This window comes from Amphibalanus amphitrite, unplaced genomic scaffold, assembly GCF_019059575.1.
Source record: "Amphibalanus amphitrite isolate SeventyFive unplaced genomic scaffold, NRLGWU_Aamphi_draft 000236F_arrow, whole genome shotgun sequence".
Classification (NCBI taxonomy): domain Eukaryota; kingdom Metazoa; phylum Arthropoda; class Thecostraca; order Balanomorpha; family Balanidae; genus Amphibalanus; species Amphibalanus amphitrite.
In genome coordinates this window covers 313,059-328,778 of record NW_024881731.1, presented here as the reverse complement: position 1 = coordinate 328,778, position 15,720 = coordinate 313,059, and the positions used below count along the sequence as shown (strand labels likewise).

The 15,720-nt window shown below is 51.2% G+C and overlaps 1 protein-coding gene across 1 annotated transcript in view; it reads right to left on the bottom strand.

Annotated features, from left to right (window-relative positions):
* Window positions 1-1,695: 1,695 nt before the first annotated feature.
* The window catches only part of LOC122385985, a 31,336-nt gene continuing 17,311 nt past the window's right edge, over window positions 1,696-15,720 (bottom strand). Inside the window, exons 2-3 of the mRNA XM_043374748.1 lie at window positions 11,067-12,863; window positions 1,696-3,136 (exon numbers count right to left, since the gene is read on the bottom strand). Of these exons, the coding sequence (XP_043230683.1) occupies window positions 3,113-3,136; window positions 11,067-12,863 (1,821 nt within the window). The 3' untranslated portion in view covers window positions 1,696-3,112. The remainder of the gene's footprint in view (window positions 3,137-11,066; window positions 12,864-15,720) is intronic.

Genomic DNA, 15,720 nt, shown 5'->3' with positions numbered 1-15,720 from the left:
ATAGATAAGGCACATTAAACGTTATGCGCCAGGCGCGGCCATAGCGCGGGACGCGACGCCAGCGCCGCCTATCGGCAACGCCAGAGAACTAAGGTCGGTGAGAGCACGGATTTTGATGGGTGATAGCGCAGTGTGAAAAAATAGGAAAGTTACATGAAAATGTCGCTATACTACGGTATAGTTCACCATCTGAGCGACATATTTATGTATTTTTTATCCATGGCGGATAAAAATTGGACCCGGGATCTGGCCATGGAAGAAAAAAATGTTGGTCAGTGTAAGCACGGATTTTCGTGGAAATGAGCACAGTGTGAGAAAATAGGGAAGTTACATAAAAATGTCGCTATACTACGTTGTAGTTCGCTATCTGAGCAACATATCTATGTATTTGTTATCCATGACGGATAAAAATTGGACCTGGGATCTGGCCATGGAAGAGAAAAATGTTGGTCAGCGTAAGCACGGATTTTCGTGGAAATGAGCACAGTATGAAAAAATAGGGTAGTTACATAAAAATGTCGCTATACTACGCTGTAGATTACCATCTGAGCAACATATTTATGCATTTTTTATCCATAGCGGATAAAAATTGGACCTGGGATCTGGCCATGGAAGAAAAAAATATTGGTCAGTGTATGCACGGATTTTCGTGGAAACTAGCACAGTATGAAAAAATAGGCAGCTTACATAAAAATGTCGCTATACTACGCTGTAGCTCACTAACTGAGCAACACATCTCTGGCCTCTGCACTTTTTATCCATAGGAGAGAAAAATTCGACCCGGGATCGGGACATGGAAGAAAAAAATATTTGCACCACCAAATGAAATTAAGATACATCACTCCCGTTATATTTGTATTGAGTCTTTCATGAAACAATTTCGCTATACTACGGCAAACAGCATGACGTCTCGCATATATTGAGACATATTTTGACAATGCAATGTAGGTATAATACAATTTGGAATGTTCATAAACATTTTATCTTCTCCTGCCAAATCCCGGTGCCAATTCTCCCCGAATATTGGTAAAAAATACGTCAGGGTAAACGCATATTACTGAATTTAATTGCATTATATCGCATTTTTCAGTTTATCGTTAAGTCTCCACACAGGGACGTTTTCATCTGAAGTTTGGCCGCCGGAGCCACCGCGAGGCCTAGTTGCACGAGTAGCCGATAGTCGGCGCCACCGTCGCACTCGGCCGCAGCCAGTATACTGCCAAAAATGGAGCTATTATGATATCGCTCGTTGGTAACTAAGTGTGGCGTGCTTCATAAATGATCGCCGCATAGAGAAACAACCGTTTAATGAAGAAAATGACTTATATTTTACTCATAATAACAATCTGAACCCCAATGTCCGCTTCTATATGGAGTTTGGCGCATAACGACATGTTTTGTTTGCGTTCAATCGCTTAAATCACATAGAAAGTAAGATATGGGCGAAGGCTATTTAGTTTGGTAATATTAAAACTATTTCTTATGCCTATTTAATTTGTTGTATTCTTTTTACCGACAGCCTTACCTAAATAAAACAATTGGCAATAAAAGATACAGAGGAAAGGAAATGCCCACTGCAGTGCTCAAGCCTATCCTCTGCTGACGTGACGCTGCAGTGAGGGCCTCTGATTCCTAGTGTCAGGCTCATTGCTCCCATTGACAACCGTTCTCTTGACTCATGAAAAATAATTCCGATAATCGACACTTAATTGAGCATTCAGACCTTGTCCATATTCTCAGTGTAACACAAACACGGTGTGTTGGGAAACTTCATCGCTAAAGGCACCTCAGTTCGCTCAGCGCTCACATTCCGTTGACAACTTACTGAAAACTGAAGCTTCATAAAAAGACAACAGTCCAGTCCTCAGTATTGTGACAAAACATGACACCATATGGGTAGTTAGGTAGGTACAGCAGCACATGTTATCCCTCTAAGCTGTTGCCGTGTAGCACACATCACTCAAAGAGCCGCTGTGTGTTAGTAAGTGCACTTGGTACACATTATGCAATTACATAGTGTATTCCAGACTTCGCCAAATTAAACAGTAGTACCGTAACGTGCCACGCTGCAGTGTTTCTACTTTTGGTGTTCGGAATTATGTAAATGTTTGAGTTGCAAGTGGCCCTTCTCAGACGGTGAAAGCTGATACATAGTTGCAAACAAATCATCCGCCGGGATAGCGCTACATTTTCATAAGTACACATTGCTCTCCCCCGTTTCAGGAACTAACGCTACCAAGGAATAGAAAGCACTCGTACTGTAACACCATGCGTATCCCAACTGCTAATACTGTACAATCAGGGCCTCTAAATAGACGATCAGGATCTAGCCATCTGCCATTTTCTCTGTGAAACTTCATAAATGTCGTCCAGTCCAACATCAATTATATCAGCATTCATAATCACTTTTCGATGATACACTCGTTGTGACGATCCATCGGTCCTCAAAACAGTTTACATTTTGACCTCAATAGCACCGTCTATTTTTCACTCAGCAACCTGACGAAGTTATAATATCTCACGTTTCCATATACTTCGACAGAGCACACGCCCTCACCGCTAGCTCGGTGTTTCTCTCAGACGGTGTAGTCTCTCAGTGAGTGATCCGTCCAACCTGGCGGGCTCTGGACCACCACGGCGCTGACGCGGTGGCCCAGACCACCGCCGTGCCGACTCCGTCGCGCCCAGGAGCCGTGTCCGCCGAGCCACCCGGCCGGAACGGTTCCGGACAGCGCCGATTGCCTCACAGGCCGTGATATCGTCCGTAATGATTGCCTCAGAGTAGTCCGTATCGTCCGTGCCGATTGCCTCAGCGGGCTGTGTTTTTAGGCGGGCCCCATCACCCATTTTATGACAAAGGTTGGATCACGACTCACGAGCGCTGATAGTCATGGCCTCGACATCTTTCAGTCCGAAAGACAAGCGACTGTGACAGTCTCTCGTGGTTTGTTCACCTGTCGCGCGGCACATGTCCCTCACTCTCCAACCCTTCCCTGACAGACAGACGTATCCTCCCCTGTCGCCCCGGACGCATTCTCGTCAGAGCCCGCGGCCAGAGCAGCGCGTAGTCGCCGGTTTCAGGTCGCCGACACCCTGGCGGCGGTGGCCGGAACTACTGCGCCGCTCTAGTCGACACCTGAAACAAACAGACCCGTGTGTGAAAATGGTGCACAGTAAATGTACGATATTCCCGGGTTTGAAGTGCACTATGCTGCGCTCAGTAGCAGCCATCCACTCACTAGTCACTACTGTATAACGGCACTGTTTCATTCCCTGGTGTGCAATTTCGTTTATGATGATAAACGTTTATTCGCAGGTGGTTAGCGCATAAATGGAGCAACAAAGAAGGATTCCGTTTAATTTCATCATTTGCGTTGAGCTGCGACTAAACAGAAAGTTAAATGAATGAAAGAAGTGTGAGATTGCTTAGACTTGTGCCCGGCAGATTCATTCCTCGTGATTGCCGGTAGCAGACCCTTTACAAAACGCAATCATGGCTGCGTTTTGTAATTCAGTGTGGCACAATTAGTTATGTTCATGATTCGTTGCGTTTCGGGTTTGTGCTAGCCTCTGCAACTAGCGCAATGGCCAAACTAAGGTTCGATCGTCAATTATATCAAATCAGCCTCTAATCATATGTAGTCAGTTGATCGTTAAGTGACGTCACAAGGCGGGTGGTGACGTCACGAATCCCACTAGAGCTACGTCACACCGGATCCGTTGCCGTTCTCAGAAGGGTTGGCCCATACCGGACACTGAGTAACGGGGCACTTCTCAATAACCGCAAACGTCAACTTCACTAGACATGTCGCCCACTTTCTCCTGTGTGTTTTATGCATTGACATTGCCCAACCGGTCGACTTCAATAGAAGCGGCTCCTGTTTTCATTTCGATGAAGCCTCACTATCAGTTGGTGACCATGGCGCTATCAGACTCTGGCCGGGACGACCGTGGGGATGGTCGTGATCGGTTCGCGGCAGTGAACTTTCAAACCGGCGAGTGACATTCGCCGAGGCTGAGAAAGCGCCTCGCCGAGAGAAAAACCCGTTTGTTTGCGGTCCATTCGCTCAGCAACAGTTGAGCACAGAGTCACGCTTCAGCAGACACCGGCACCGGTCAGCTGCTTCGTGATCAGTTATCAGTGTCTGTATCATCATCCGCTGTCTAGGGGATACAGGAGAGAGACAAAGAGAGACAAAGCGATAAATCGCATAGCTAGAAAAAAGAGGAAGGTGCTTGGTAAAAAAGAGTGATAAATAGTGAGAAAGCGAGAAATAGGCATGGAAAGGTGGGACGCAGAAAGACAAAGGAGAATATCAGAGGACAGAGAGAGAGAAAGAGAGAGAGAGAGGGAGGGGGAGGGAGGGAGAGAGGGAGGGAGGCAGAGGGAGAAGAGAGAGAGAGAGGGAGAGAGAGAGAGAGGGAGAGAGAGAGAAAAAAAGAAAGAAAGAAAGAAAGAGAGAGCGAGAGAGAGAAAGAGAGAGAGAGAGAGAGAGAGAGAGAGAGAGAGAGAGAGAGAGAGAGAGAGAGAGAGAGAGAGAGAGAGAGAGAGAGAGAGAGAGAAAGAGTGGGGAGAGAAATGTAGAGAGATATAATACCAGCTCGTGAATTATGAGGCATTCTTCACGGATCACCTCGGTACCGTCTCGCCTCTGCCCGGCTAAAGTGCTGCTCTCTCCCTAAGAGGCGGGTCGGGATCACGGGGCCGTCTGCTACGGGTCACGTCGCCCCGCTGCCCCCACCCACTCTCCACGCTTCGGTGCTGCAGAGGAGAGAGAGGCGGAGAGGCTGGGAGAGAGCGGCGCGGTGGGTCAGCACAAGCCGAGATGGAGACTAGCAACTCTGACCGAGTACATACCTTTGTCAGACAGGTCGCTTATCAGCTGCATAGCTCAGCTCAACTGTCTGACAGTCTTATCCCCAATAGCGACACAGCTCGCCCTGTTGGACATCAGAGAGACCTCAAGACCTGAGTCCACCGTCAACTTACACCCTGCTGACACACGCCAGACATTCATCCGGCACTGAACGACGGATTAGAGAGGTCAGAGAGCTAACCTGTCTTCGCAGCAGGTGAACGTGATATGTATCCGATTCACAGACAAATATCAAGCATCTTTATTCTCTAACCGACGCCGTTTCCGGCATCGAATGTGCTGTTAGCCGGACAGTCACGCCCTACCCCAGGCCCCGCTGCATTGTCAAGGCCAGCGAGGCTGCCTAGCAGCAACCGGCCGCGCCGCCCGCCCCGCTGCCAACACAAGCAGCCCGCATAGCACTGACCCACCGCCTTGCCCAGCAGCGACCCGCTGACCGTTCAAAAGCTAACCCATCGCCCTCCTGGCACGAACGGCACGCCGGGTCAGTTGGGTCAGCGGCTGGCGCAGACTAACAGCTCGGAGTGGGACAGGCGGCGGCCAGTGGGGTGGGCGATGGCTAATGCACTGACCGACGTAAGACAACGCGGAACGCTCAATAGTCAGCCGCGCCCCAGTCAGTGCATTATTAGACGACTGAGGTCTGTCTATTGGTTCATTTTCGTCTACTGAGTCGGTATTATAAAGGCTGCGTCAGTAAGCTTACTATCAGGCAATGTTATGTCGTGTCCTGTCGGCTGATGAGTTGCTCTATCATCTGATTTAGTGCGCAGTCCTTTGTTTACATTTACTAGTATGTCTGATTCTGCTCTCTGTCACCTCACAATAATGTCAATGATTTGAAGTCATGAAATTTTGACGGCGTTGTCAGTCTGATGGCCGTTCAACGCCCTCCTATTGTCAATTCCCGCTTTGTTCGCCGCTCGACCGACCGGCATACCACACCTGGTACCGCCCGGGGCGACCCGTGCGCCGACGGACGGCCGACCAGCCGTTCCCGAGTAACGGGTCGGCTACAGGCGGCGACAGGAGCCGTCTTTGCAGCCACGTGAACGGAGGGATCCTTGGGCGGTGACTGTTCGGCAGTGGTTAATCTACACCTACTCATCCGGATGAGCAACATAGGTGTGAGCATTGAGAGCACACCTTGCAGTGACTCAACTCTCCCTCCTTAGTTCATACTTCAGCCCTAGCTAACCGACCCCGCCTTCTAACTCCACCTGACTGCATCGTGCCCAGCCCGACAGCACTCCCCGCGCACCCTCGCCGCGCCGGTCGTCACGCGCGACTGGTCACCGCCCTGCCCCCGGCCAAGATAACGTTACCGGACACGGCCGGCGCTGTCCGGACGACCACGCCCCGAGCAAAAACCATCGATCGACACCGTCATTTTCAGGTATTTACGCATGATTGATGATACAGGTGTTTCTGGATGCCAATAAGTGGCGAGGTGCTAAATCACGAAAATCTGAACCATGATTGTAGATTTTGGCCGGCAGGGATATGAAGGAATGCAATAAAGCAAAAGTGCCGAACAAAGAAATGCAACCGTGTATGCATCATACATACGTTGATAATGCCTTGGGGACTGTGAAGCTGATATGCGTATATCTAAAACCATTCAATGTATGACTTAAGAGTCATGTTACCTTTTCCTCAAGTTATAATGAATATGAAATAATATTTTCGGAGTTTCTTGAGTGATATATATTGAAAAATTGATAGCAAATATTTCGATACTCGTAGTGGTACCTTTTTCAATGCGAGTGATGCACAGTCCAACCAACAACAAAGCTCGCACTGTGCATCACTCGCATTGAAAAAGGTACCACTACGAGTATCGAAATATTTGCTATCAATTTTTCAATATATATCACTCAAGAAACTCCGAAAATATTATTTCATAAAACCATTCAGCCAAAAAAAAAAACAATCTCAATTATCTAAACGAATGACATGCTTACTGCAAGGCGATTGGATGGGATTGTCAGTGGTCCGATAGCTAAAGCCATAATTAATGAAATCGCGTCTATAACGGCATATTCATTAGTATTTTCAACAGCCGTTTCCGATATTTATTGGCTGGTCTGTCTGCGGCCACATCCAGGTTCAATAGTTTCCGATGGCCCACGAACCAGTTCCAGTTGGCGATTATTTACCGCTGGGTTTGCCCGTTTTCCCGGCGATAAGGACCGCTAGTTCCCGGTGGGTTTGTCCGTGTTGCCACGCCCCGAGCCATGGATGACCGCGGATACGACCAGGGAAAACAGCAGCGGGTGTGGGCTGTGGACGACTGAGGGTGTGGGGTGTGAATGACCACTGGTGTGGGCGGTGTATAGCCAAGGGTGTCGCCAGTAGGTCGCCCTCGGACAGGGGCCGGAGCACTGTCCCACTGACCGGCCACCGCCCCTCTGTTTTGTCGGTGCCGCGCGCGTGACCACCGTGCCACTCTGTGCCACCGTGCCACTCTGTACCGCCGTGCCGCTCTGTGCCGCTGTGGTGTGCCGCCCTCTGCCGACTGCCGCGGTGACCGAGATGCACACAATGGACAGCCCTCCCCTCCCTCACCTCCCCTCTCATACGAGGTCCCTGTTGGGGCGCGCCTTCCCTTCCCCGCTGATGATTCTAATACGGCGAGAGCCGGAAAATTCAAGCCTCCAGTTCCCAACAGATGGCATTGGAAACACACCTTAGCATGTCTACTCAGCATTTTTGAGTCCGTAGCTAAGGAAGGTTTCATCAACTTCATCGAGAAGCGGCGTTCCATCTGTTGAATAGGCCAGCAGGCGCGGCCAATCCGGTCGTTCCAGCGCCATATGGCAGTTGATCGCTAGCTAAGGTTCGTTAGCCCTCGATGGCCTATTTCCCGGAGCCGCTGTCGGGTCGCTTGGTATAACTGTGGCGTGGCTCCACCATCTGTTGTGTTAGCCGACAGCATGCATACTGCTATAGGCACTGTCTGAATATCGGCGTGTGGCTTGACCCAGTCTGTATATCGGTGTATAGCAGCAGGCAGCATGCTTATACCGCTACGTACTGTCTGAATATCGCTGTGTGGCTCGACACTAGTCTAGATATTGGTGCAAGGTTTGACACTTACCGGTATAGTTAGTTATACCGTTTTTTTTTGTACGGCAGTTGTTTGACCTTGTTCGTTTGACAATTCGATTTGGACTTCATACGCCCCGGCGTGATATTTAGTCAGACACGGTAGCAAGACTGGTGTGGAGCCTTTACCGAATAACGGACACCACCTATAGATTTGCCAATGAGCAGTTGATAGTAATCGAGAGCTATAAGGACTGATATATGCTGAAGCCTTGAAATGCTGAATGATGCAGGGCTTAGCACCATGATAGTTTCTGAAATAATGCACACAAGTCCCTTCATACTTACAAATTTATATGTGGCAAGGGATAACAAAAGATTAAATAGTTTCTGCCACAGATAGAACATGTATGACATCGCGTGAGCCTATATGTATAAACACAACTATTTCAGATCCAGACTAAATTTAGACTGCTGATAAGTTATTCAAGGCACTTGTCATGGACTAATTACGGAGCGAGCGAAGCGAGCGGAGTCTCATACTGAATTAAGGGAAAATCCTGAGTATGAGCGGCCGGCCGGCCGGCCGTGGGGACGCTCTTCAAAAGCTAATATCTTAGGAACGGGACATCCGATTGACAAGCGGTCTTCTTTACTGAATGTCACTTGGACGTAAAAGTTATGTGGTGTGATGGCCACCATGCGTTCTTGCCAACTACCGCACGTGGCGCGTGGTAAAGTTGGACATTTTTTAAGAACCCCCAAAATTGCAACCTCAATAACGGCACAACGGTTGGGCCGATTGAATTGAAACTCGGTACACAGTTAGGTCTCCATCACATAATTCATCTGCATGTGTTAAGGTTGGGGTGCTACAGCACGTGCGCACGTGCAGGGGGCGCTCCCAGATCTCGAGAACGGCCTGGCCGATTGCGCTCAAATTTGGTACACGGTTGGGGACCAGTTAGTAGGGTGCCGTGCAAAAGTCAGTTTGGACCCCGCTTGCACGTGCGCACGTGCAGTGTGCCGCTTCCAGATCTCGAGAACGGCTAGGCCGATTGCGCTGAAATTTGGAACATCGCTAAAGACCGATTAGTAGGGTGCAGTGCACAAGTTAGTTGGAGGTACCCCCTCGCAATTTCGCACGTGCAAGGCCCATCCTCTCGCTCGCTCCGTTGGTCGCCCAAAAGGCGTTTTACTGGTTATCAACATGGTGTTCCGTTATAGGCCTGCGATATCCTTCATCGGTTTCTTTCTTCTGGGCAGCAGTAAATGGCTAATCCTTTCCCTGGATGTCACCTTTGTAACGGGATTAAGTCCGTAAGCCGATTAGTAACCGCAAGACTATCATGGCCTCCCCACTTTACAGGGTGATTGCAATTATGATTGAACGGTGGGAAAGAAGGAAATTATTTTGCTCTTCCGAAGCCCAGACACATGCTGGACAGTGGATACCCATATGCCAGCATATGTTTTATGGAGTTTTAACAAGTTTGCTTGCTTTGAAAGTTGTGACTTTGTCGCATTATCAAAACATCAGAAGAAGCAGTTAATGCAGCCGTTAATTGAAAATGGTTTCTATGTAGTTCCACGGCCGTCTCTCCGTACTATTTTAGCGATAATATACCTCCGCATGGCAAAATCCCGCTATACAAAAGCGCATTTCCAAGATTGCATTGCCCTTGTAGCGAAACAAGGCAATTGTTAAGTCCTTGACAGCGTGGAGGAATTATGATAATCTGTCCGCGAATCGAGGTAATTTTGAGCAAACAGGCCGTCACATAAGCGTTAACCGCATGTGTTTAGGTAACATAATCATTGAGTCCATATGCGGAGCTTTCACATGATTACCCACTTAAGTAAAATATGTCTCCGGTTAGCCGGAGCCCGCGGAGTAAGCCAGGTTCCATGAAGCTGGTTATGTGCTCACGCACATGATGTCGCAATAGCTTATAGCTGCACGGTTCACCTTCCCACTGCTCAGTAGAGTGGGACGTCTCGGTCTTTGTAATTGGGCAGCAGCAGACAAGAGGCAAGTACCGCTTGCCGAGGAAACACGGATCGAATCCCACACATTGGTTCATTAGCAGGTGGGACGCTGCTCTGAAGATTGTAAGATTTTCAATCTTGGCATAGCAGTGACGTAAGTTAGCGGGGCGATCTCTGCCCGTCGTAAGACGATTTGTATGCGCCCTTCGAAGTCGAGGTGCATGGGATAAACCTAGGCCATCACAAAGCGAGAAGGTGAAATGGGTGAGCCCAGCCATCACAAACCGATTAGGTGAACGAGGTAACCCCAGCCCGTTGTGATCCGTATGGGTGAGCGGGTGACCTCGGTCGGGGCGGCGTCACCGTACCGAACCGCCGGCCTTGGTCATCCCTGGCCGGCTGATGGGTGACGAAGTCGGGCACGGTTCCGGTCCCGCGGACGCGGCTCCGGTGAGCCGGCCGCTCTGGCTTCCACCCGTCTGAGCAGCTCCCACGGCTAATCTGGCCGCTGAGCGGCACCACAGACTCACAGGGTCGGAGCCGAGTCCGACCGACCGCCGGGGACGGCCCCGCTGTCGGTGTCCCTTTCAATGGCACTTCAGAGCGGCTTTAAAGTGGAGTGACCCTGAGACTGTTTGAACTGGAATTCCACCGGAGTGGCCCTGACGGACCGCTAAATCACAGAAGTTCTGTCAAAGAAACCGTTCAAGGAAGAAATAGACCACCCGCTAAAACAAGGCAATTCTGACATTGACGAGCCATAATACATTCACTGGGAACCTGTGTGGCACCTGGGGCATTTCCTGGACTGGTGCTTTTGGCACAAATGTGGTGCTTTGTTATCTGTATCAATTAGGACAAGAGCAGAGAATCAATTGTTTCCATGTGTTGAAAAATGTATTTAATACGTCAATAATTTTATAGCGTAAAAATATTCAAGTCAAACTATATAATATAGGTATGTATGTACATCCTTGACGTTGCTGATAATATGATTTGAATAGACTGAAGGTATATACGTATTACATAAGGCATTCATCCCTTTGGCCGTTCTGGTCCTAGTTTAGTTACCTACTCTCTCCGGGTTGTTCAATGAATGCATGACTCCACAGGTGTATGTATGTACGACCCACTCTCTCTGATAGTACTGACCTGCTGTCCGTCTACTGACGATGCGCAGCTGCCGTGTCGGGAGCCGACCCGGTGTCCCGGCTGACAGACAGTGGCCTCCGCCGGAGCGTGCAGACCACAGAAGAGCAGCCGACCGGCGGCGTGCACCTCCTCTCTGTCCAGAGCGCGCTCGCAGCTGGCGCAGCGCAGGCACGCCACGTGGTAGACCGAGTCGGCGGTGGGCCGCACGCCGTCCTGCGGGTACACCGTGTCCTCGCAGCGCACACAGAGCGGGTACCAGCCGTCAGAGTCGGTGCCGAGCGCGGCCAGCGCGGTGGCGGCGGCGCGGCGCGAGCCGGAGGGCTTCCCGGCTGCCCGGTACCGTCCCCGTCGGTCCACCGTCCATGCGTCGATCGAGACACCCGAACGGGAGTCGGTGTCGGGAGCTGGAGGCTCCTCTGAGCGGTTGTCGGGCTCCTCGAACTTGGATCCGAGGTCGTCCCAACTAGCCGGGTAGCCTCGCACCGTGCCTCCCAGCACAGTGTACAGGTCTGCCTTGCGGAGTCCACTCATATCTCCACTCTCGAGAAGAGCCTGTTTGAAGGCGAGGAATGAGTCGGGCAGCGCCGAGCGAGCCTGTAGCTCCTCCAGTCGGCGCACGTTGTGTACCGTCAGAGCGGCGGAAGGCACTTCCACTCCAGGAGGCGGACAATCGCCCTGGCTGCTGCCTCCCTCGCTGCTGGCTCTCTCAACTTCCTCTCCGAAGTAGAAGTGTTTGTCGACCGTGGTGGCTGCCGATACTTTCCGAGTCGCTGTTGGACTCTCAGGGACAGCAGGCTCTTCCTCTTGCTCCTCCTCAGAAGAGGCGAAGTCAGCCGGTGAGACGCGCTCACTGACAACAATGAGGAACTCCTGGCTGCACTCCCGCTGCTCTTTAGCGGGGATGTAGCAGTAGCCCGACTCCTCTGAGATGACCGTAAATGATTCACCGGAATCCTCCTCAGTTGCAGCAGCGGCGCACGCCTCCGACTCTCCGCCGTCACTGGCGCCGCACCTCTCGCCCGCCCGCTCCGCGCGCGACTCGCTCTGTTCCGAGACGGCGACCCGCTCCGAGCCGCCGTCCGTGACGTCACTAGCCCGCTCCGAGCCGCCGTCTGTGACGTCATCGGACCGCTGCGGCTCCCGGGCGCGGTCACGGGTCGCTGCCTTAGCGTGGCTCTCTCTATCCGAACGCGGTGTCGCCTCGCTTTCTGACCCTTCCAGACCGGAGTCGTGAGCGTCGCTGCTCGCCGCCCAGTCGCCGGCGAATGCCGCCGGTGCGCTGATGACGTAGCTGGGCTCGGCGAACAGCTGATTCTGGTATTGTTCTGCCAGTGACAGCCGGTAGTGGAGGCCGGTCGGTGGAGGCGGTACCGACTCGACACCGCTCCGCTCACTGTAGCTCGACGCTGCCGACGAGGGAGCCGGACTGGCGTCGGCGTCGGTCTCGATGTCAGAGGTGGATGTGCAGGTGGCGGCGTCACTGGTCGACGAGCTGCGCCTGGGTAGGGGTGCTGCTTTCGGAGAGGGGAGGTACCGCACTACCTTGGCCTCCTGCCGCAGGTGGCGGTCGCGGTGGTGAACCAGCTGAGTGCGGCGGCGTGTGCGCTGCGGTCGCCGCGGCAGATCCGGTGACCCGCTGCCGTCGACCTTTAGCGTGACCCGACCGCTGGCGAAGGTCACCAGAGAGGCGTCCCCCGACTCCGAGCGGGGGCTGGGAGCGCGAGCAGGGGTCGGTCCCACGCCGGCAGGCAGACTTTCTGGCCCTCCGCTGATGCGAACTATTGTCACGTTCGACATCTGAAACATGAAAGGAGATACGGGATGAGAATGTAGCATAACTATGAGAATGTGTCATAACTAGACCTTTCACTACATAGTCTGTAAAGAGAAATGGGCTATTTGAATGGAATGCCGATTGTTGGCATGTTGATTGGCTCTCTGGAAGCTGCCTGATAAACTAATGATTTGTTACATAGTTTTAGGGGCTTATCTGTTTCAACAATCAGCATTTTGAATCATCCACGACGTTTCATTAATTTAGACGAATGAAATCGTAAGCGCACAAAGTCGAGCTCCTATAAATTTTTGAGATTTTCTTCTATCGCTTCAACCTAAAACCTAGGTTTTGAAACTGAAGATACATCTTAGTATTTCGTCACAGCAATGTAAAGGCATCATTTTACCATAATTGGTGCGGCATTTCGGAATTCGTGAGTCGGACATTCTCCTTGATGCCGGCCCGTTCCCACGATATTCGCTATTCCACGCTGGTGATGTTCAGGAAATGAGATATAGCAGACCGGTAATTGTCTATTGTTCAAGTCGAGTCGAACGGAAACGATCGTGCGCGGTATATAGCGTAAAATAGCCTCTATACGGACAAAATAGGATCTCTGTTTCAACAACTTACTACCAGCCCCATACAATAGTAAGAGTTTATCACACCTGAAGACCCAAGAACGGCACTATAACGACGCTCCGCTGTTGGCATTGTTCCATAGAGCTTAGCTCCCCAATATACCCAAGTGGCCATACCGGAATGCTGTTATAACGGTTGTACGGTTATTGGTCGCGCCGGGCCGCGCGGCGGCGGCGCGGGACGCGCTGTGCGTGCGCCTGGCACTTATGCTGTACCGCTGTGTCTCCGTCGCAGAGCTGATGCTGGGCAGTATAGGCTGCGGAGTAAACTGGGACTTCTACGGCTGAGCATCCGGGCGACGGTGGTCAGAGGTCAAGTGCGTAAAAAACAAAACTGCACGGCGGTAAGCATTTGCTTCGAACTTTTGATATAGGTGATAAGTGTATGCCAATAATTTTTATGTGGGTCGTCCCAGGTCCCTGGGTGCCAGGTACTAATTGTGCTATTGATGGACCGGTGTCGTATGTGGTGCGCCTAGAAGACGGAAGATGCTGGAGACGTCACATAGATCAACTTCGTGAAAGGGGACGAGAGTCAAAAGAGATCGATCTCCTAGTCGGCGGCGCTGACGGAGCTCACACAGCTGCCTCTGGCTGGCTGCCGACTGCCGCCGCGCCGCCGCTGCGTTGAACGCGGCCACTCGCTGCGATCACGCCCAATAACCGCACAATAGTGGACTAGCAAAGCAATGTGTGAATTTTACTTTCGGAAGATCAGAAATTTCGATTGAAAGATAATAAGCTGAACCCAATAGCCTCGTGATGCTAGGGTGCTTGCTGGTTGTTATACCATGTAAATCTGGCCGGCTTGGGCGTACCTACCTAATTTAATGCTCTGCGAGGCGCCATTATGGAGATATAGGTATTTACCGAACTTGATGCTTGGTAATGCATTCAATAGGATGCGTAGCTAGAAACGACTGCTTAGTAGTCCCCCAATAGACTACGAGTGTCTGCCCAATGAAGTATAGGTATCATAGAGAGACCTCTCTCCCCCTCCCTGACCTCAAGACGGCACCAGCACCCGACATGCTGTGCTGATTCGGCGCACCACGAGGTGGCGCTCGCTGTTGGATTTAGCGGAACGGAGCCACAGACAGGGTCTGGTGGGCTCTGCCACCTACCGGTCAGGTCTCGAAGCAGCCAGTACGAAATCAGTCCACCTAGTGGCGAGTCTCCGAAGCAGTGGCGGCACAGATGTCTCTGTCAACAACCATTGGAGCCGGGTGCCTTTACGACTGGATAGGTACTTGTGATTGTGAAATGTGAATCCGATAGGGGCCATTGGGATTTGAGAGGCCTATGGCGATCTAAGAGGGCCACACCACATGCTTCCATCGTTGATCATTCAATACACACATTGATCTATCCGCGGGCCCTCTGGGTCTTAGGACTTGAAACTGGTCGAGAAAAGGCATTGGGCAAAATAGACTGTTAAACATTCGATTGTTAGGGGTGGCAGGGGAAAGGATTTATTTATAACCGACAGGCTCATCTGAGCTAGTCTGGCTATTGACACCTGGAAGTTCCTTTTTTAATGATTTCTCTATAGCTCGGTGCTGCCAATATGCACTAGCTCCAGGAACACCGGCGAGCTGAATAAGGCTTCGCAGGGGCCAACCACTAAGACCAGTATAACGACTTTTGGGGCGACTAACGGAGCGAGCGAGAGGGTGAGCTTGCACGTGCGAAATTGCGAGGGGGTACCTCCAACTGACTTGTGCACGGCACCCTACTAACCGGTCTCTAGCGATGTGCCAAATTTGAGCAGAATCGGCCCAGCCGTTCTCGAGATCTGGAAGCGGCACCCTGCACGTGCGCACGTGCAAAATGGGGCCCAACTGACTTTTGCACAGCACCCTACTAACCGGTCCCTAACCATGTGCCAAATTTGAGCGCCATCGGTCCAGCCGTTCTCGAGATCTGGAATCGACCCCTGCACGTGCGCACGTGCAGCAGCGCCCCAACTCTGGCACATGGATATGCAGTGCCTAGTGGGTGCCTACCTACATACATGCCAACTTTCAGCGCAATCGGCCAAGTAGTTACCGAGATATTGCAACAATTACAAAACGGACACCTCTTCGTTTTGCACGTGGCACGTGCATAAGGGGTCACCCACATGCATCGAGAATAGTCCAATACTTGGTAGAAGGAATGAAGCTATCCTACAAAAATTACCGCATGTAAATCGGTCAAGTGGTTGCTGAGATATAAGCCTCGCAAAAGCGTGACC